Here is a 21,988-nt window from a genome sequence, read left to right on the forward strand (position 1 = left end):
AAATACATAAATTCACCTGCAGTCCTGCCGACATTCACACAAAATAAATCAGGGATGTTTCAGAAGGCAGCCCACGCAGATACTCATGTTTTACATTTAACTCATGGTGCAAAAATAATTCCCAAATCAGTGAGACTTTGATATCATATTATCCCCATATGAAGTAATATTTTTTTCAGAAAATCTCATGAGGAATCAAGGGGACTCAGCTAATCTAAACCTGCTATCAAGGGAGACTCAATCTCTCCAAACTAATACAGTTATCCTAACTTAAAGGGAAGGTATAGTATTAGTAGAGATGAGGATTCAGCTTTTAATTTCCTGCGAGATACTAAGAAACCACTTCATGAAATATTAAAGAGCAGACAATTCTCTGAGGAAATCAAATTTTATTTGATGAAAATTGGTTTTAAAATGGCTGAGATATCTGAAAATAAAGTAAAACAAAGTAATCCTAATAAAAAGGTGGGTCCCACCTTTTACTGGGATCACTTTGTTTTGGATATCTCAGCCATTTCAAGACCAATTTTCTTCAAATAAACTTTGAATTCCTCTAAGAATTATATGTTCTTTCAGATTTCATAAGAGGTTTTCATTATCTACAAAAATTATACAATAAAAAAAATGTTAGAAACCTGAAGTCAAATCCTATCCAAATCTATACCATCCCTTTAATTTAAAGAAAAAAAAATAAATCATACAATTTCTCAGTAATGACCTCCTCAATCCTCAACTTTTAAAGGGAGGTTGAGGAGGCAGAAACACACCAGAGAGAGAAGAAAGAGGAAGATGCTCAGACACACATCCTCAAGAATCCCTCAAATATAAAGATATCATGTAATATCATCTTCACATTTTGAATGTGTGCGCGTATCATATATATAATCTCTGCAAACATTTACAAAAACTGTAAAAAAAAAAGCACCTGTCATTTCACCTTCCTATCATCATTTTCAATGCTTTATAGATTTGTAAATAAAAGCTACTTGAACAATTTTTCCTTCAGGGGAAGGTTGATTATCTTTCTGCAGCTCAGACTATTATTACTACTACTTTGGGAGGGATGAAACGTGATAAATGTTTTATTTGATTGTAATGATTATCGTAAGAGGTTTGACCAGACTGCTTCGCACATCACTACTCCATGTGCCTTTTTCCACCACATGAACAATGACTACCAAAAAATGGAGGGGGGCAAAAAGGAAGGCGGGGCAATGGGAACGGGTATCGCTGCGCCCCTATCCCTGTCATAAGTCCCTCTTGAAGAAGCGGATCACCCCTTCCTCGTGGAGCTTGTTCCACAGCCCCCTCTCGTTGTCGACGTCGTGCAGGGCGGTGGACTTGTCCGTGTGGCTGACGAAGGCCTTGTCGTAGTAGTGCAGCGTGAAGCGCTGGTCGTAGCCGAAGCCGTAGATGGTGACCTCGTCGCATATATGCACGGCCAGCATCACCACCAGAGCACCTGAGGTCAAAAGGTTAAGTGTGAAAGGTTAAAAACCCTCTCCCTCTCTGAGCAACACTCTCGGGGGAGCATGGGTAAAAGGTTGTGATTTTATCCTTCTTCTTTTTTTTCAAAGAATAATAAAGATCTCCCTGAAGCACAAGACAGTTCCCGAAAGCAATGGGCGCATCAAGTGGACATTCTACGCAAATACATGTATAGGATCCACTTCATATGTACTTATCAGCTGAGGTACAGAAGGGCATCATAGTTTACAGAGTTTAATATGACCTCCTGGCTATCAACCAACGGTACATTGTAATGTGTCCCCGCCTCTCTCGACATTCTTGGTCTTATAGATAGACTCTATGGGCCCTGATAAACATATAGAAGGATATTCAAGGAGCACATTTTTGAATGCCTATCTTTATGGAGCCCCTTCACTGCAAAGCACACTATGATTTCCTCCCCATTGACGACCCCTGCCAAGTTTGGTCAAGATACAGCTTCCTTTTTTTCCCTTCTTTTTCTTCTTCTTTTTAAAAGAAGATGATGAAACAGTTAAAGGGATAGTATAGTTTTGGAAGGGATTGGACTTTAGGCTTCTAACATTTTTTGATGATTATTTTTTTGAGATGAGAAACCTCTCATGAAATATGAAGGAGCATATAATTCTATTCAAGAGGAATTCAAAGTTTATTTCATGAAAATTGGTGAGAAAAATGGCTGAGATATCCAAAACAGAATTATCCACCGTTTACTAGGATCACTTTGTTTTACTTTGTATTTTGGACGTCTCGGTCATGTCAAAAACCAATTTTCATCAAATAAAATTTGATTTCCTCATATAATTGTGTGCTCTTTAATATTTCATAAAGAGGATTCTAAGTATCTTCCAAAAAAAAAACAAAAAAACAATCAAATAAAAGCTGAATCCTCATCTCAACCAATACTATACCATCCCTTTAATGCACATCATGTGACACACATCGGACAAGGAATGCCTCGTGCAGTGAGCGATCGCAATACCTCACTTTAGCCTCTGCTGACCTAACAAACAGATGTCAACAGTTGTGGCAATGAGCCAAAGATCATGATGCCATTAATTAGCTCTCTCCTTACGCTCCTTTAAAAGTTTTGGGACATACTTTGAGCATTCAGCATTTGCAAGCAAATTGATTGTGCACTATTAAAGCAATGTCAAGTGCCATCCTATTCCATCTGACATACCTGTCGTCGGCCTGTGCGCCTTGCCGTCGAGGAACCGCGTGAAGACGTAGCGGGAGAAGTCGGGATGGAGGAGCTTCAGTCTGCTGGCAGGAATCGGCGGTCTCTTCAATTTACTGCAAGGAGTGAAGGAAAAATTTCATAAATCATGATTAACCCTTCCACAACCACAATCTTACATTATTGTTTCTTTCATAAAGAAAGTGTGACCTTTAAGTATGACAGGATTAAAACACTACATATAAACTCAATATATAAATCTTCTATCATCTGCAGTAGAAACTTGGCAACATCTACAGAGTATAGAAATAATAGCAAATCTTTAGAAATACAGGTCCAATTCCCTGTTGTTGTTTTTTTTTAAGGCAAGTTAATCAATGCCCTATCCCATTTCTACAAGTCAGAATACAGACACATAATAATATTCTCATTTACTGGCATCACAGTGACTAGTCAATTAGAGTTTGTGATTGATTGGAGTGACTAGCCAACATATAATACATATTTCACCACCATTTATTGATACCGTAATTTCACCTGCTTTTAACATAATGAATTCATCTGTCATCATTACCCTGATCTTCCATCAATGAAAAATGGTATTTTTCATTTCCTTTCCAATCTTTTTCTCTGCCATTTTGATTCTCTCTCCTGCATCATAATCAACACCTACAGAAAAGGCAATTCTTTTCATGTTTGCGACGACTACTAGATTCTTTATATGTACATAGCATTCTACCTACTCGTACTTCTGACTGGTGTTGAATAGCATTTGCTAACTTGTACATACTGTAAACCATTTACACTTAATTATCAGCAAATACATGTATGGTCACACCCATCTCGTAGATATTCCTCCTACTCTAACTCTATCCTCTGTATATACAGAAAATGTACATTATGACAAATTAAAGTAAAAATATTTATGTTTCATTTTAATAAAATTATGACTCTCTGAAATTCACACCAGTGTGGGAATGATCCAACACGAAGACAACAGACTAAGAAAAAAAAAGAAAAGAAAAGGAAAGAAAGAAAAAGATCGAGGATTTTTTTTTTCTGGTTTAGATGTTCCACCTTAAGAATATTCTCAGGTACTTTACAATCATGATAACACACCTCACTGGCGACGTGCGAGAAAGAGGTGCATGCGATAAATAATACACCTTTGACAGCGGTGGCTGTCTCAGTCTACCCCACCCCCTTTCATGGCTTGGGGGTGGAAGGGAGGTAGGGGAGGGTGGGGGGTTGATTGGGGCTCCTTGCACATGATTGATCGTCTCCATCAAGAATAAATGGAGCAGAGGAGTGAGTGTTTACATCACTGAAGCCAAACCAGGCCTATCTCTTACGAATGTCACCTGGTTATTTATTTCGCTGCAAGATTGGATTAAAATATTCCTCATAATGGCTCGTACGAGGCTGCTTGTACGAAACTACTCTTCTGTACTAGACTGTTGATGTCCCTTTTCCTTTTTCTTTCATGAAGATTTTCCCCTGTGATGTTCTGTGCAAGTGATACAGTGTATTTAGGAAAGTCTTTTCAATGCAGGTGACATAAAAATGCCATGACAAAGAAAGAAAAATAAGAATGAATGGGCCAGAGCTTCTACATCTGACAGCTTTCCGGAATATTATATATATATATTTTCTATTTTGAATCTATTTCTTAAAATTGTTTAAATGACATTGTCTTTTAACGTACATGCAATGTAAGAAAAGAATTTGACACAAAACAAGACTGTAATCTCTTAGATAGAGAAGGAAAAAAAATGCAGTACTTATTGATGTCTTCATTTCAGACAGAAAAGGACCAAATCATGGCTTGCTGTACTTCATTCAACACTGTAGTATCTGAAGACGAGCACAAGCTCTCCAATTTCACAGACTTTTCTCCCCAAACTAGAGGCTCCCTTTAACATTGTACAGGTCTGAAATGCAAATACTTAAATGCTTCTAAAAATATGGAATTTACAACCAGCCAGTACTACTTTTCTCAGTCATTAAACTCACCAGTGGCAACACTACTTTCCCCCTATGTCTGCACGTTGACAGGGCATGTGTATGAGCATATTAAATGAATCAAAATGTCACCTGGGGTGCAGGTAGGCCTACTTCAAATACCAGTCAGCACCTCACCGGATACATATGGTCACAAGATAGTGAAATATTTTGATATATTTTCCCATGGGCAAAACATTTGGATAGCTTCTCCTCTGAAAAATAAAACAAATTCTTCAAAAAGAAAAGAAGGTAAATGATAATTGTAACAATAACAGAATGATGGCATCTAGTACGTAATCCAGATGTTTGTATATCATACTATGTCTCACCTCCTTCAAAAAAAAAAAAAGGAAGAAAACAAACCTTTCGAAGATTTTTAAAGGCAAAGTTTTCACGACAGGTTGAAGGCAATGTACATGTATGAGTTCTTCGAGTATTTTTACCGAATTCATATGATATATACATACAAAACATGAATATACCACTTACGGTATAAAAGACATGGCAGCTTTTGTTATCGGAAATATACGGAATGTTCTATATATGTGACCCGCTACAACAAAAGGATCCTAAAGTCGCTGACGAGTGAGCCAAGCATGGCACAGAAAAATGCTATTTTCAGACCTTTCCTTTGATCATTTAGCTTCGAAATTTCGGCAGATGATAGAAGATACATTAGACTACAAAATTATGTAAAAACAGAAATCCGAACGTTTAGACAGATTTTGGTGATCTGACTTTAAACTTGATTTTCTCGGCTCACCTGTCAGCGACTTTAGGATCCTTTTGTTGTAGCGGGTCACATATATCCTCAGGGTTTTGAAACACCCTTCTGAGGAGGTTGTAAGTTGCTCAATATCATTTCAAGCCCTTTGGATGAATATTCTGTATGTTTTGTCCCTCAACAGTAATCGTTAGTATATTATCTAGCTCCGATTAAATGAAGCATGCAGCAACACTACAATATGCATGTACACAGTCTTGAAGCAGGACTAACAGCCAACCATACTCACTATTTTTTGCCTTTCTGTACATAAATTGGAGGGGTGATGTTCTTCAAAATGTTTTCCATGTAGTCGACATCATACTGCTTGAACATCGTGAAAACATACTGGGCATTCTGTTGAGAAAATCCAATGCAGTCACATAGAATTTAGGCAAAACGGATGCAACAGGCAGGATTTCATACGTGTGCAGGGGCGGATCCAGGAATTCCGTAAAGGGGAGGCGCCTTTACAAAATAAAAGGGGGGCGCACATGCCCCCTCCCCCATTTTTTTCTTTTTATTTCTTTGTTTTAACAAAAAATAAAGAGGCGGTGTGTGCCCTGTGGGCCCCCCTTTGGATCTGCCACTGTGTGTGTGTGTGTGTATTCAGTTCACATTGACAGCAGCATCAAAAGTAAATTAGATTTGGCGTTACCTCCTTAATATGATTTTCCTCTCCATCTTTGGCCAAATTCTATTTGAATTCATGAATCACAAGTCTGGACATGATCATGCATTCACTTCATATCAGTTAAATGAATTATGTCAAGAAATTTACACGGTTGGTTGTCTTACTGCTGCCGCAAATGTTACCCCTACAGTACTTGTTACAAAGATTGTTATTCAGCTGTTGTGTTTTGTCTGTTTTTGCTATAGACAAACAGTCAAGAGAAACAATGACAATAGTTTACATGTTGGGTTGGGGGTTTTTTTGGAACTTCCTTCATGACATCTTCTTGAATACATATCTCATGAATCATATTTTGCATAATTTACATGAACCACAGCATCATTCATCATCATCATCAGTATTCACTTTGGACAGAAGATCATAATATACATAGCAATGGTAATGATAGCAATAGACGTAAAGTGACAACTGGAAAATGGAGGGCATTCACATTTTCCCCCAAAATCATACATTTTTTTTATGATGCATACAATGTTCATTCATTCCCCACCCAACTTCTCCTATGATTGAAAGTCATTTCCCAAAGCACTTTTATATTCAAAGGGACTGTACAGTACTGGTTGAGGTGGGGATTCAGGTTTATAAAATTCCTAAGTGAGATAATGAAAAACCTCTTATGAAATATGAAAGGGCAAGTAATTCTAAGAAGGATTCAATGTTTATTTGATGAAAATTGGTTTTCAAATGGCTGAGATATCAAAAAAAGTGATAATAATAAAAGGCGAAAGGCCACACTTTTTATTAGGATATCTTTGTTTCACCTTGTTTTTGGATATCTCAGCCATTTCAAAACCGATTTTCATCAAATAAACTTTGATACCCCTTAGAATTGCATGCTCTTTATAGAGTGGTTTCTGAATATCTCGCAAAACATTAAAAGCTAAATTCTCGCCTCAACCAGAACTGTACAGTCCCTTTAATACTAACAGAAGGAATGGTTTGAGCATTGTATTGTACACTGAATGTAAACCCATGCAATGTTCAATCATCTCCAGTTGGTCTGACATATATGTGTAAAGTAAATATGTTGGAGGGGCTAATCTGCAGCAAGCAGTGACTTTTAATGATGAACCTACATGGTGTTGACACCATTGGTAACTACACGCTAATTATCCAAATTTTCCATACTGTCCAAAAGTGTTACGGATGAGGTGTTTGCTACCACTGCACAGTGAAAGCCTACAACCAGAGCCTACAGTCCGAAAGTGCAAACACTGAAAGGGTAAGTATCTACAAGTCATATTTGTACATACATGTACAAATAGCACCATATAAATATGTCTTAAAATGCCCTTTAATCTTGTACAGGAAAAAAACAGAAGCGGCATTTCTCAATATTTACACAGCTGCTGTAAGTTGTCCCCCTCCTCCAACCATGGTTCAAAGGTAAAAGACCTGTTGGTAGTTTGAGCTTGTCTGCACTCTTTCACAACACACGAGAATGTTGAAAATGGTGCTTGAACAAGCTGTACACGAGTATCATAGAAAGTCAAGTGCACAGAATGGCAGTGTAAGTGCTACATGTTGCTGGATGGATGATAACAAGGGTGGATTAATCCATGAAAATCCAGCCCACAACGGGAAGCTAAAAATGCTTCCCTTTGCAATTGGGAGGGACTTACTTATTTTTTTTTTTTCAGCACCTATGCACAATGCCTCTCTGAAGCATGAAGCAATGCTTTTTTGTTCGTCTTCATGGACTCCTGAGCAGTGCTAGAGCCACTAAATACTTTTAAAAATTTTGGGAGTACAGTGATAAGCTGATTACCTTGTAAAGACAACATGAGGCACAAGAAACCTTTTGTATTGTACTAACATAATCCTATCATTCCATATCCTTTCTTCTTAACCAACTGCCCCTCCCTGCCCCATAAAAGGAGTAAAATACAATAACAATGAAAGAGAAATACAAAAGTTAGTTGCTAATTGCAGACAGCAATTGTTGGTGACAAATTACAACTATTTGCTTCATTTCCGCTTCACACATTTTTTTTCCCTTTCATTTACTGATAGGTACAATGTAAAAATGCAGTGCATGTGGCCTATGGATCAAACATGTATTCACTGGCATCTCATACATCAGGTCATAACATTTTTTTGACCTCTCCAGCCCCATCCCCCAATCTTCTTTTGATTTGAAGGCTGATACATCTCAGGTCTAATTTTGCAGAGCATGATCCAGTCCAGAACAAACGTTTTGCATTTAAGCAATATCTTAAAAAAGCCTTTACACTCTGCAAAACACCAATGCTGCTCTTTACAATGAGATGACTTCATTAGAACATCAAAAGTAGATAGAGATAAAAAGGGGTCATCCCATAAAGACTAGCACCCACGAGTCATACAGCCCACGAGTCATATAGCCCATGAGTTCAACACTTGGTAAAACAGCCCACAAGTTCAACACTACAACATGGGGCTATAATGTGTCTGTTTCATGGGCCTGCTTTGCTTAGTGACAAATTCATGGGCTGCATAACTCATGGGATGTATGATTCATGGGTATCGAACCCAATTAAATAGGACAGATTACATTGCACACAGAATGTTGTGCAGATTTTACCTCGTCAATGACATCCTGGGCGTGCATTGACTCAGGGAAGAAGGTGTAAAAACTTGTCTTCACTCCAACATCTTGGGCAAATCTGCCGGACGACAGTGCGCGGTTTAACCTGTGTCAGAAAAATGTTAAAGGAAAGAAATTATACCTTAAACTCATAGACATATGGGTGAGTGGGCATTGGGGCTATCCACATATTTGTAAACAGTGAAAACTTGTGACACTAGAAAACGGTTTGGTGATTGTTCCTAAACAGTGCTCTCATGGCACTAGGTTCTAATCGATTTAAATATCGAACTGAGACAATATTATATACAGTGGTACATGTACAGTATCATTCCTGCGATCATTCATAGATTTTGATCAACAGATTTAGGAGGGATAATGCAGTTTTTTGCCTGTGTACAGGGAGGTTTTGTATCAACTGGGTAATTAACCCATCAAATGGAAATTTTCGCAAGGTTGAAATTTTCGTGCATTTCACGCAACCAGAATCTAGCTCAAAAATTTAAACAGGCAAATATTTTTGCTTGCCATATGTTCCAGCAGTTGATGACTTGATTCCACAGAATTAAAAAAATGCAAAACTCATCTTACCCGAGCGAGCGTGAGTAATTAGTCGCGCAAAAATATACACTTTTACAGTAGTCCTCAGTATACTGAGGCAGGTGTGTATGGAAAACATGTGTTAAAGGCATAATTTACCTTTTGCAGATAAAACAAAAACCCAGCATTAGTACTTTAAAATAGTTCTAAAATGTGAGCTGGTGATGTAGAAACAACCAATGTAAAAATCTGAACGAGTATAATCGTTGTTAAGTATTGTAAAATGTAAAAAATGTGAACAATATTTATAATAAAAATGTTTCCAGACTAAACCGCCTACAGTTATGGTTTGATGAGAAAAATAGTGATCTCAATATCTCCTTATATTTTAGGCTTTATTACAAAAATTTTATGTGGCAGGGTGTTTGGGGATACAACTGACCCACATATATGCATCAGAAGTGATATCATGAACATTTTTTAAATCATTGCTCACAAAGGTAAACAGGACCTTTTAAAGCTAAGTCAGCTCATCCACAGTGGGTGAAAAGGATTGCATAAACACCAAAGGTCAAGACACGACCTTATCTGCTGGAGAAAAGAAAAATATATACTTTATAAGCAATTTCCTTCAAACTGCTTGCTAATTGTATGAAAATGCAAGGGCCAATCAAAGATCTACGGCAAATAAGAAATCAACATTTCAATCCCGGAAAAGGTTTAGAATCGAGGCCGCTACATCGAACGCAATCACAACCATCCATACGACAGATCCAATTACGGGTAGGTCACTTGGTAAATGGGATTAGCACGTAACTCATCTGACGAATGAATCAACTCATTTACAGCACTGCTTCAACCATTAATAGCACTCATTGGCAAGGTATCAGTGGTGAAGGAAATAGGCTAACCAAGGTTGATTTCCGACTCATCTTATTATCATGATATTTAATCTGTGGTCTTGAAAGATGTGATGCGGTATTTAGTACCCTGGGGTACCAACAAAAAGTCAACCATTTTGTTGAACTATTTCTTCTTCTTTCTTGAGCACAGTACCGCAAGTTACCATAGAATGGCTGGAAATAGTTTTTAGTGCTTTTTGCCCAAAGATTAATTTTTGTTATGTCAATGATACTTACACTAAAATAAATGAATGCTAATTCATTAGAAACATAATTTCATTATCTTTCTATCTCTTTTATTAAAGTACCAAACAATTGAATGCTGATGCCCTGTTGCTGCAGTGGCGGCACACGCAATGCATGCATGTGCAGCTCAGCAGCCGCAGTAGCACTATACTATGCATTATCACTAATATCAGTCCACAGACCAAAGTAAGTACTATATGGGACAAGTTTGCAGATTAAAATGATCTCTTTCTGAATTACTGTCCAAAACTATAATATTTTCAGGGCAAAATCGATTATGATTATTGCAATTATATAGTTAACACTTCATAACAGGAATGAATTGGCACTGAGATTGTTATCATCAATTGATGGAATTTATTTTAACCATGTGCAGAAGAGCAGAAACATTTTCTTCAGGCCACTCTGCGGAAGCATTCAAATATACTACAAATGTTTTTCAATGAAGACTTACTGAAAAACCACATACCAGTGCTTACAAACTACATAATTTACTATTAAACTGTTCTTACTACTAGTAAACATACTGACATGTATGTTTCAATATTCCAAATGCACTTTGAATGCAGTAGTTACCACTGTGCAAAGTAAGTTTTCAACAAAGGTCCAATGAGCAGCCTTTGTCTGGAATGCTTCAAATTTTGATGAAATGTTTACTAAACTGGTCTATCGTGTGTATCAGCTGTGTGTGCATGGGTACGAATGTATGCATTTGTACATTTGTGTGTGTGCATATGTGTGTTTGTCTGTCTGAGTTTAACTTAACCTACAACATCAAAAGAACACCTGTTCCTCAGACCCCAGGTGCAGTCTACAAGGGAGATACCGCCAAACACTGAATATTCATGATTTCTAAAAGCTGTTCGGGAGCATCTTACACCATTCTGACGTTCATTTCTTTAACCCTTTATTCAATAATTACATGCTTTCTTTGCCAATTTGGCATAAAAATCTGGAAACTGATTCCAAATGAATAGAGATTACCTAATCCCCTTAATCCCCATTGTGCCACCATTAGCCTTCATGTAGGACTGAGACACAGTGTACCACACGCCTGAGTAGGCTGGGGAATTCTTACAATCTTATGTCAAGTTCGAAGATTTATGACTAGATGCCGATTAAAAAGCGCAGCAAGTCCTAGCTATTAAAAGTGCCTTTGCTGTGGCACATACATGTAGAAGGTTAAACCGCACTCAAGTCATGTTTTTCATATATATACAAAACACGCATTTGCATTGAACCTACATACAGTTGAACCTCTCGTATCCGGACAAGTCGGGACCGGGGCTCATCCGGATAAGGGATTTGGTCGGATACGGGAGACCCAATGCTTTATACATGTACATATTACACATGTACTGATGTAGCCCATTGTAGTACCACATGTAGTAATGTGTATACTGCAACCTTTTCATTGTTACACTCAGTAACAGACCCCAAAATAGAGGTGTATGTTAATGTTGGAAGTAATATGTAATTCATGTGTGTTTGTGTAGGAGTTCTCAAGGAGTTGGGAATCCTCCTTTCCTCCCGTAATTAATAAAAAAAAAAAAAAAAAAAAAAAAAAAATCACGGCGAGATTGCGTTTGTATAATAGAGAGATCCGGATAAAGGGAGGCCGGATAATAGAGGTTCAACTGTATTGATATACTTATTGACTTCACAGAACAGCCCTACGATTCTGAGTTGTTGAAATGTTGAAAGCGTTACAAATCAATCACCAAATATGCAGCTATCGATTGCAAAACACTCCAATCTCTGTTCTTATTGGTCAGTTTGGGTTGATGATTGATGACAGCCAGTCAGACAATGACGGCTGATCAGTTTCATGTTACGGGAGCCCAGATGGCCCAATGAACATATACATCACCAACGCAAACAGTCGCAGCGGACGGGTGCAATTAACTCACTGTTTTCATTTTGACCTGACCTCGCTTTCCTCCTGAATGAACACATTTCGTACAAAAACTGCTAGGAAAGTGTCGCAGCAAAACTGCTGTAACTTTACATTTTTATTAATATTTTTTGATAATCAAAACGGTTATGAAAAGTAAAAACCTCATTTTAACCTGCCATTATGTTAACTTTTTTAAATAACGACGATAAAATATTCCAAAATGGAGCATAACTTCACTCTCAAAACGGAAAATAATTGTCAGAAATCGTTGCTAAAATTTCACATTTTGACTTCGTGAACAACAAAAAACTTTCAAGTATGTTACTAAGTATGTATTTCTTTCCGGAACTCTAAAATATCACATTCGAGAAGTCATGCGTCCGGATATGTCTGGAAATAATCGAAAGTGGTGCACTTTCTACCTTCGTTCCGAGCACAAAATTTCATAGTCATTCGCATACGGGAAGTCGGGGTACAGTCCCACGTACCCACATCTTTGTCGCTCTAACGTCACCTGTACTTCAGCGCCGTACGGCACTGCTGTACTCTGATCGTAACTCGTACTGGGAATTCGTAGTTGTAATGTTACTTACTATAGTGCAGTAAAATCTGCGTCAAGTCCGAATAATCCAGTGTCATGAATTTGCAACTGCATAAATGGTATCATAGCCGATAGATATTCAAATTTTTGCTACATTCTTTTTAATAGGCCAGTTCTGATAACGTAAGTGCTTGTCTTTACTGAGGTAGCGAGGTCCCCAGCACACTGCTACATGTGTACATTGTACTTATCGACACCCCACGTCCCACTCCTCATAGCATGCATGTGTACTAGGCATCCTCAGCAGCCACCTCAGCTCGCATCGCACAGTAACAGTACGCTGCATTACATCGACCAATCAGCTCGCTGGATCGAAGCAGCATGGGAAAGTTCATTCATTGCGCAAGCGCAAATCAGTTTTTCTTAGAATATGATGTCATTATTCTGGTTTGCTGCTCCAAGATTTCTGACAAGATACCTCATTTATTTTCACTTGTAACTTCAAAAATAGGTCTTCGGCAAAGCGAACAGGGCTACATTAACGTCCACACATGTCTTATGAATATGTATGTCAAGTTTCATGAATATTAAGTGGTGCATCCAGATGTGTCTGGAAATAATCGGACGGTAGTTTTCCGAGACAGAGAAACATGAAATATTGAATAACTTAAAAAGTTCTTGATCGTTTCTCGTGATTTTTCGTATGTAGATAGAAATCATGATTTTGCATTGATACTGAAAGTTTGAGCGATTTTGGTCGATGTATAGCGGAGATATGAGAAGGTGAAATTTTGGTGAAAATGAGAACGCCCGATTCGCACTGCCTCGGTGACGGTTGAAAATTCAAAACGTTTTGTGGGTTTCGGGGGAGTTAATTATGGTCGTCCGCTGCGACTGCAAAGGGTCGTATTGGCAAAACATGGGTTCACTAACAAGAGGTAGTGATTGAATCTTCAGTAATGATACAGACCCCAGATTCCATTTGCTCTGTTCTTTTTCTATACCTCCCTCCCTCTACCTGTCCCACAAGCGCAGCTCATTCTGAAGGTAATTGACAAAGTACATGCAACCAATTAGATCGATGCTAGGGCACGGTTATCCAATCATGCATGGAGCATTTGCAATGCTTCCCTGCTCCATTTTACTCCATCAGCAATGCTGGTAACCACGTCGTTTGTTTTACCAGATTAATTCATCATTTCATATTGAAAACACAAAGCAGCCTCTCATAAAAGCTGTTCCCCTTCTACTGTGTGTTATTCAAGAGCCAATTTACAACCATGCGTGTAGACTGCAATTCAAACACTGCTGCCTAGTCCCACTTGGGTAAATATGTTGAGTGTGGGTGTGACTGTACCTCCCTGCACACACCTCTGCATACTGACCTTTAAACTGTCATTTGTATTGTTGAGTTGTATTAGGAAACTCCATTCCACTTTTTGGCTTAATTCACACCTTTCAGAGAAAGTGAAGTTATGTAAACAGTAGAGCCTGTGTGAACATTTCATCAAAAAATTGGACCAAAAAATCATAAGTTTTTAAAATCATGCAATGTTACTTTTTCAAAAACACATGTATGAAGATTGTAATCATGCAAATTCACAACTGAGACGACACAATGAATAAAATCATTATCTCAAAAGTATCAAACTCTTTTTTACATGAGACAATACATAATACAAATCACTTTTTGGCAGAAACTATTACTTTCATACCCATCAAAAATGAATTCAGTGTCAAGCATTACAGTGTCACAGTAATTTCACATCAAATATCTAATTCCTTCTCTTTTTTATTTGATTTTACTAAGGATTTCTAGTGAACCATTAACTGGTTTGTAAGTAATCAATGGCAGTAAAATCAATACTTCACAAATAACTACCATAACCTGGCCATGTGAAAATGCACACCTTGACCTCTGAGCTAGATGATGTCAAAATATAAACCACCACAGATCTTTATAGAGAGTAATAAACTTTATTGTGCTACAAAATTTCTTTGAAAAAGCAGAGCAAAGTTAAACTTTTATTTCATCAGGACATGGACGATATCAAGTAAAACACGTTCAAAGTATGATGTGAAATAAAATGCTGGCACTTCATTGCAAAGAAAGCAGCTAGTATTTGGAGAAAACAAAATATCAGTCAGCAAATGAGTATCAGTAATTCTGTCAAGCGGAGATCAGTCAACTTAAACTGTTTTCACATGTGTGGAGGGTGTGTCATTTGAATGAGGATTCTTGTGATCATAATTCTAATGAGGCATTTTGGCCATATACAAAATAGAAGCAAACAGCATAATTCACATTTTGTAATTCAAATAATGATCCACAGGTGTTTTCCAGTGATGATTTGTCTGAATGGTGGAACAAAACAGTCGTGTGGACGGATTGACCTCCAAATCATGTTTTGCTGGGTGCGAACCGTCAACCATTTCCATACAAAAAAAAACACAAAAAAACGCACGCCTCAGAATTCTTAACATTGGGGTTCTCAGTATGCTTCTTAGTAGAAATTTTAAGCTTTGCTGACATACAGACTTCATTTTCAATGTATGGGACTGAATGAAGTACTTTTTTTTTGGCATCTACAGCTTTAATTAACCATGTAAATTTTACTCTCTGTAATCATGGAGCTCCACAAGCTCCTTGATATTATCATTATTGCCATCATATCATAGACATTGCTGGTTTGCAAATGGCGAAAAATGCTCACATATTACTTACTGCAGCAGGACAACTGCAAATTGGCAAATGCTGGAAGAGGTCCAGATCAACTTTCAGGCTTCATATGGAGTGTAAACACACCTATGAAGCCACTATCAAAGAATCAATAGGATCAATTTCAATGAAGCAGCAATAATTTGATGGCTTGCTTAAAAAAGAAAGACACAGATGCAGAGTAAATGTCAAGGTTGATTACCGTAAGTTTTCCCTTTTGATACATGGCAGTGAAAATTGCAATTTTCATTCCAATTGTAAAGTCAAGGTTGATTATTCAAGTTTTCCCTTTTGATACACAGCAGTGAAAATTGCAGCTACTTTCATTCTATTTCTAAACACATGTTTGTTCACAACTTTTACAATTCTTCTTGGAATGGTTTGATACTTTCCATTCACACCTATTTTTTTTTTTCATCTGGACAAGCAAAACTTAAGACGAGATATGAAACTCGTCAGACTAACGAGTTAGGTGATACGCTTGGGGTCATCAGATGTCGGTCATCTGTGATCGACAAAGAAAAGAATGTGATATAGGCACATTAAAGTTATATTGAGCGTGCATACAAAACCGTTTCTCTAACCTCTCGGCCACGGGACATCCACGGAAATGGTAAGGCAAAAAAGAAATGTATAGATATTACAGGGAGAAAATTCAATGCCCACTCAACCAACGTGGCCGCGTGAACATGTATTGCATTGCTAGACGGAAATGCGGCCTTGTAACTACTGATGTCGCTATGCCATTTCTGGCAACTTGGGAAAAATACGTGCCGTAAACATAAAACCTATAATCGGCTGGTTTTGATACCTTGCCTTTAATCACAATTTTCAGTGTGATGACGTCATCAAAGTACAAAACAATGACATGGTCTTGAAAGACAATTGTTCAAAGTACAACACCTCCGTCGTCGTCATTACATACTATGATCGGTTTGACAAAGTCAGCCTGCAAAATTTTGCAGCAGTCGAAGCAATATGGTCTCCAACACAAAGAGGGATATGGTGTGTGTGTGTGTCTGTGTGTGTGTATAGGTGCGTTTATATACGAATGTGATTTCTACTTGGACGAATATGTAATACAAAATTGAAGAAAAAAAGTAAAATAGCTAAGTATTTTGTTTCGTGATCTTGTGGGGTTCGAACCCGCACGTGTGCAACCTCACGTCTCTGAGACGTCGCCTTTAACCACTCGGCCATACGTCTCAACGAGAAACTATGAGGAACGTAAACTTATGTATGTGAAAGATGAATCAGGAATCGTTTTGTCCACATTCCATTCTCATTTTCAGTTTTAAACTGCAAAATTGTCAAAGTGACGAGGAGATTTCAAAGAATAAAATGCATGATTACTGCAGCTTATTGTCTCAGTTACCACATACTTAAGTTACAGAGGAAATGGAGCAAAATCAGCTGAGATAAAGGTGCTTAAACGTTGTCAAGTCAATGCACATTAAAAAAAAAAAATCACCTCCCATAGACATAACACGTAAACTTGTCTGATTTTGAGTCTTTACCTTTAATAACAATTTGAAGTATGATGGTAAGTCTTCTCGAACCAAGAGTGCGGAACGTAAGCTTCTACGTGAAAGATGAATCATGACGATCGTGACCGACACATCTTCAAAGGGATCAGTTATTAGAAGTGGAAGCCCCCGTGCCAATCATATTGTCTCAGCAATTCCAAAGCAATGATACCCTTACATTTAGGCATACCATAATTTCCCTCTGAAATCAATGGTAGGTATTATTCATGTACAATTGCTTGCCTTGTCCATAAACTTTGCTTTACAAACTTTCAGTGAAACGTGTCATAACATAATTCTGTAACTCCATTAGCAGGGATTGACTACATAAAGAAAGATATATCAAATTGAACGCTTAGCGCGTATAACTAAAGGGGATTTTAGCCTGATGCTCTGTTCTTCACTGCTCAGATACCAACAACACTCATTACCTACGGCTACGTATAGAGAAACAGCCATGACGAAAATAAGTTTTTCCTTTTCTTTGGCAGATAGACACACAACCCCTTTAAACCACACTATAATTGACATGGAGGGACATGAAAAAGTTCATTACTACTACTAAACAGTGATGCCTTCTACTCATGTGGCACAAGATACCTCTATAGCAACATAAAACCTGTCTACAACTCCGTTATTGCGTCAAACAATAACATCCTGGAATTTCAAAGAGATGAGCGAGACGCCATACACCTGGCCTAGAGTTAATTCATTAAGTTGCCATTCCTGCTCCAGTTGAGTTATGTGAATTATTTTCCGACCTGTCTTGTGACAGTGTAACAGGAACAAACGTAGAGAAAAGGAAAGAGAAAAGGAAAGGTGGCAAGCGGGGCACTGTACCAAGGGCAATTTAAACAATACGTATGATAAATGAAGCAAATCCAACCTCCAGCCTCCGACAAAAAAAAAAAAGGAAATTGAGTGACTGTGTGTCGTGGGGTAGTATAATTGATAAGATAATACGATATTAATGACATCGATCGGAATAAAGCTGAACTGCCAAAAGAAAAACAAAGAAAGAGAGAGAGAAAAAAATGATAGCGTCCTGCGGGTCTCGAACATCTCGTCCTAAGGTAGTGCATAATGACCATGCAGCGCGATAAGCGACTATGGAGCCACACGGCTGTACCGAAGATTGGATGTGAAATGCATCTTTAATATTTTTTTTATTATATATATATTTATCTTAAATCTTTATACCATTTACAAGATGAAAAAGTTCATTACTACTACTACTAAACAGTGATGCTTTCCACTCATGTGGCACAAGATACCTCTATAGCAACATAACCTGTCTACAACTCCGTTATTGGGTCAAACAATAACAACCTGGAATTTCAAAGAGATGAGCGAGACGCCATACACCTGGACTAGAGTAATCAATTCAGCTCCCATTCCTGCAAGTTATTTAAACGTACATGTTCCTACCTATCCTGTTACAGTATAACAATAACCAATGAAGAGAAAAGGAAAGAGCAACGAAAGGTGGCAAGCGGGACACTGTAACAAGGGGCAATTTACAACATTAAGTGTGACAAAATCAATGAAGCAAACCCAATCTCCAAACTCCAATACAAAACAATGGAAATAGAGCAGCCGTGTTCACGGGTTACATATACTTGATAAAATAATACGATAAATGACATTGGAGTAAAGCTGAACTGCCGAAAAAAAAAAAAAAAAGAAAGAAAGAGAAAACTCCTGCGGGAGTCGAACTTCTCGCCTTTCGGTATGGCGTTATGAACACCCAACGCGCTAAGCGATTACGCCACACGGCTGTCCTGAAGATCCTATGCGAAACTTAAATGTATGATAATACTATCGTGACAGTACTGACTGAGATGGCGCTATTCAACTTCCCACAAGTGACCGCGTGGATTCGACCAATATACAGTTGCAAAGAACAATCGGGAATCGTTCCGTACAGATTGCATTCTCATTTTCAGTTTTTAACTACAAAATTGTCGACCTGATGATGAGATTTGAAAATATAAAATGCATGATGACTGCAGCTTATTGTCTGAGCTACAACATACTTAAGTTTCAGAGGAAATGGAGCAAAATCAGCTGAGATAAAGGTGCTTAAACGTTGTCAAGTCAATGCATGGTTTAAAAGAAAATCACCTCCCATAGACATTACATGTAAACTTGTCCGATTTTGAGTCTTTACCTGTAATCACAATTTAAAGTATAATGATGTCATCAAATTCTAAAATCATGACATGGACTTGAAAGGCAAATGTTCAAAGTACAACATATCTGAATTTGGGATAATACTGAGCTTAAATAACAGAGATACGAGCAAATGAATGTCAGAAACAGTACCTCAAAAAAATTAATTCCACTTTTTTTATTTAAAATGACGATATGATGACGTCATCGCGTTTTCCTGGCAATATTGATACTTGGAATGTTATTTACAATTCATATACTTTTGTAATATGCAATAGAAATATAGGGTCAACGGACGATTTAAAGAGCTATGGCGAAATAAACAAAGACATGTTTTTTCACTATATTTGCAGAAAGACGCGCACGCGGAATTTCAACTTTGACGCCAGTGCATTCCTTTGTTATAGGTCGAAATCGATCGGAAATCAATGGATATTGTTACTCAAAGTATAAGGAATCCAAATCAGTCAAAAAAATTGCATTTTCATGTTGCTTACAGGCTCTGCGCGCGAAATTGCGCGGACGGACGCGCACGCGAGAAAATGTTTGAAACGCTTAAAATTGCCTGAAACTTCGAGATTTCCCATTGGGAAGTTGTTTTGAGCCTTTTAAAATTTTGACGCGCGCTTAAGCGCGCGTAATGATGACCTGTGTAACTAGCGTTAAAAGGTAAGATAGAGCGTGACCTGAACTTCATGACCACCGAAAATGATACAGAAATGACATCAAGTTATGAAGTTATGATCGATCATGTGACAAGGTCCGAAAATCACAAAATGGCGCCTAGATGACGTCATAGATATGTTACTGTCATGAAAACCTTATTGTGGCTAGATTTTGTCATGAGACATGTTGACTGAAAATGTCATGTTATTTCGTAATGTCATTCTTGAGATATTGACGACACAAAATTGTCCAGAAAGAAAGAAGAATAAAAAACGAGACATGAAACTCGTCACTTTAAAGACGAGTTAGGTGATACGCTTTGGGTCATCAGATATCGGTCACCAGTGATTGACAACGAAACAATTAAATATAGCGACTTTAAGTTATATTTCTGCAATAATATTTTAGCAAAGTCGATTTTTTTTTGGACCTTCATTATTCAGATCATATTGTTAGTAACAATGCAAACCACATGGAAAGTCCTGTACGTGTGTCTGCGTGTGCAAGTAGGCCCAAGTAGATTAACAGGTTTTCTTAGTACAGTGTATCTCTACGATGACGAACAAATATAAACACGAACAAATTGAAACACGTCAATACAGTGTTCTAAAGATCGTCTTGACTTTAATAGTGGTCTTTTAAAAATATGAACTCTAGCCCTTATTTCCATAACCAAAACTGCTATATCGAATCTTGTCATTAATATGATCAGTTTGGAGAGCTCTTAAAGCTACAAGCCTGTAAAATTTTCCAGCAATTAAGCAATGAATCATCCAATCCAAAACAAAGGAAAATACAGCGAGTGCGTGTCTTTACAGAATGGGATTTATACCCGGACGAAATATGGTGCTATATTGTACTAGTAACTACTTGCTGACTTATTTTAAGGGCTCTGCTGGTTGAGTATCCATGTTTAGCTAAATGAATTGTAATTTGGCGATAAACAAAAATTCCCACGAGCAACAGAAACACTCTAACCTCCGATATAAAATAAGGGAAATTGCGTGTTTGTGTTCGTGGGGATGTGTATACTTGAGGAAATAGTGAAACAAATGACATAGGAGTGAAGCTGAACTGCCTAAGAAAAAAAGGAAAAATAAAGAAAGCCCTTGCAGCTACAAGCCTGTGAAATTTTCCGGCAGAAAAAGCAATGAAACGTCCAAAAACAAAACAGAGGCAAATAGAGAGAGTGTGTGTTTGTTTACATGACAATATGATTTGTACCTAGACGAAAGCGGCATTACCTCAACTAAAATAAAGAAAGAGACATAGCTTCTAACCACGTAACTAAATGGTAAGTCTTTTCGAACCAAGAGTGTGGAACGTAAGATGAATCATGACGATCACCCGTGACCGACACATCTTCAAAGGGAACAGTTAGAAGTGGAAGGAGTGTCAAGCATATTGTCTCAACAAAGCAATGAGACAATGACATTTAGGCATTCCATAATTTCGCTCTAAAATCAATGGTATTAATCATGTAGGCCTACCATTGCTTGCATAGTCCATAAACTTTGCTTTACAAACTTTCAGTGAAACGTGTCATAACATAACTATGTAACTCCATTAGCAGTGACTACTAGATAAACAAAGATATATCAAAATGAACGCTTAGCACATATAACTCAGGGGATTATAACCTGATACTCTGCTCTTCACTGCTCAGATGGCAACAACACTCATCACCTACGGCTGCGTATAGAGAAACAGCCATTACTTAAATAACAGTTTTGCCTTTTATTTGGCAGATCGACACACAACCCCTTTAAACACACTGTAATTGGCACGGAGGGACATGAAAGAACTCTTCATTAATACGAAACAGCATATGCATTCCACTCATGTGGCGCAAGATACCTCTAAAGCAACATAAAGCCTGTCTACAACTCCGTTATTGGGTCAAACAATACAGTACGAAATATCACAGAGATGAGCGAGACGGTATACACCTGGCTTAGAGTAAATCAATTCAGTTCTTTTTCCCACTCAAGTTGAAGTATTTATATAAATGCATAAATCCCCACCTTCAGTATAACAAAACAAACGTAGCGAAAAGGGAAGAGAAGACGAGAGCTGGCAAAAAT

The 21,988-nt window shown here is 37.8% G+C and overlaps 1 protein-coding gene across 1 annotated transcript in view; it reads right to left on the bottom strand.

The window, feature by feature from the left end:
- Positions 1 to 735: 735 nt before the first annotated feature.
- LOC140243336 (alpha-N-acetylgalactosaminide alpha-2,6-sialyltransferase 2-like) overlaps positions 736 to 21,988 on the bottom strand; it is a 100,994-nt gene continuing 79,741 nt past the window's right edge. Inside the window, exons 5-8 of the mRNA XM_072323013.1 lie at positions 8,693 to 8,801; positions 5,686 to 5,792; positions 2,672 to 2,784; positions 736 to 1,462 (exon numbers count right to left, since the gene is read on the bottom strand). Of these exons, the coding sequence (XP_072179114.1) occupies positions 1,248 to 1,462; positions 2,672 to 2,784; positions 5,686 to 5,792; positions 8,693 to 8,801 (544 nt within the window). The 3' untranslated portion in view covers positions 736 to 1,247. The remainder of the gene's footprint in view (positions 1,463 to 2,671; positions 2,785 to 5,685; positions 5,793 to 8,692; positions 8,802 to 21,988) is intronic.

Source organism: Diadema setosum, chromosome 20, assembly GCF_964275005.1.
Source record: "Diadema setosum chromosome 20, eeDiaSeto1, whole genome shotgun sequence".
NCBI lineage: Eukaryota > Metazoa > Echinodermata > Echinoidea > Diadematoida > Diadematidae > Diadema > Diadema setosum.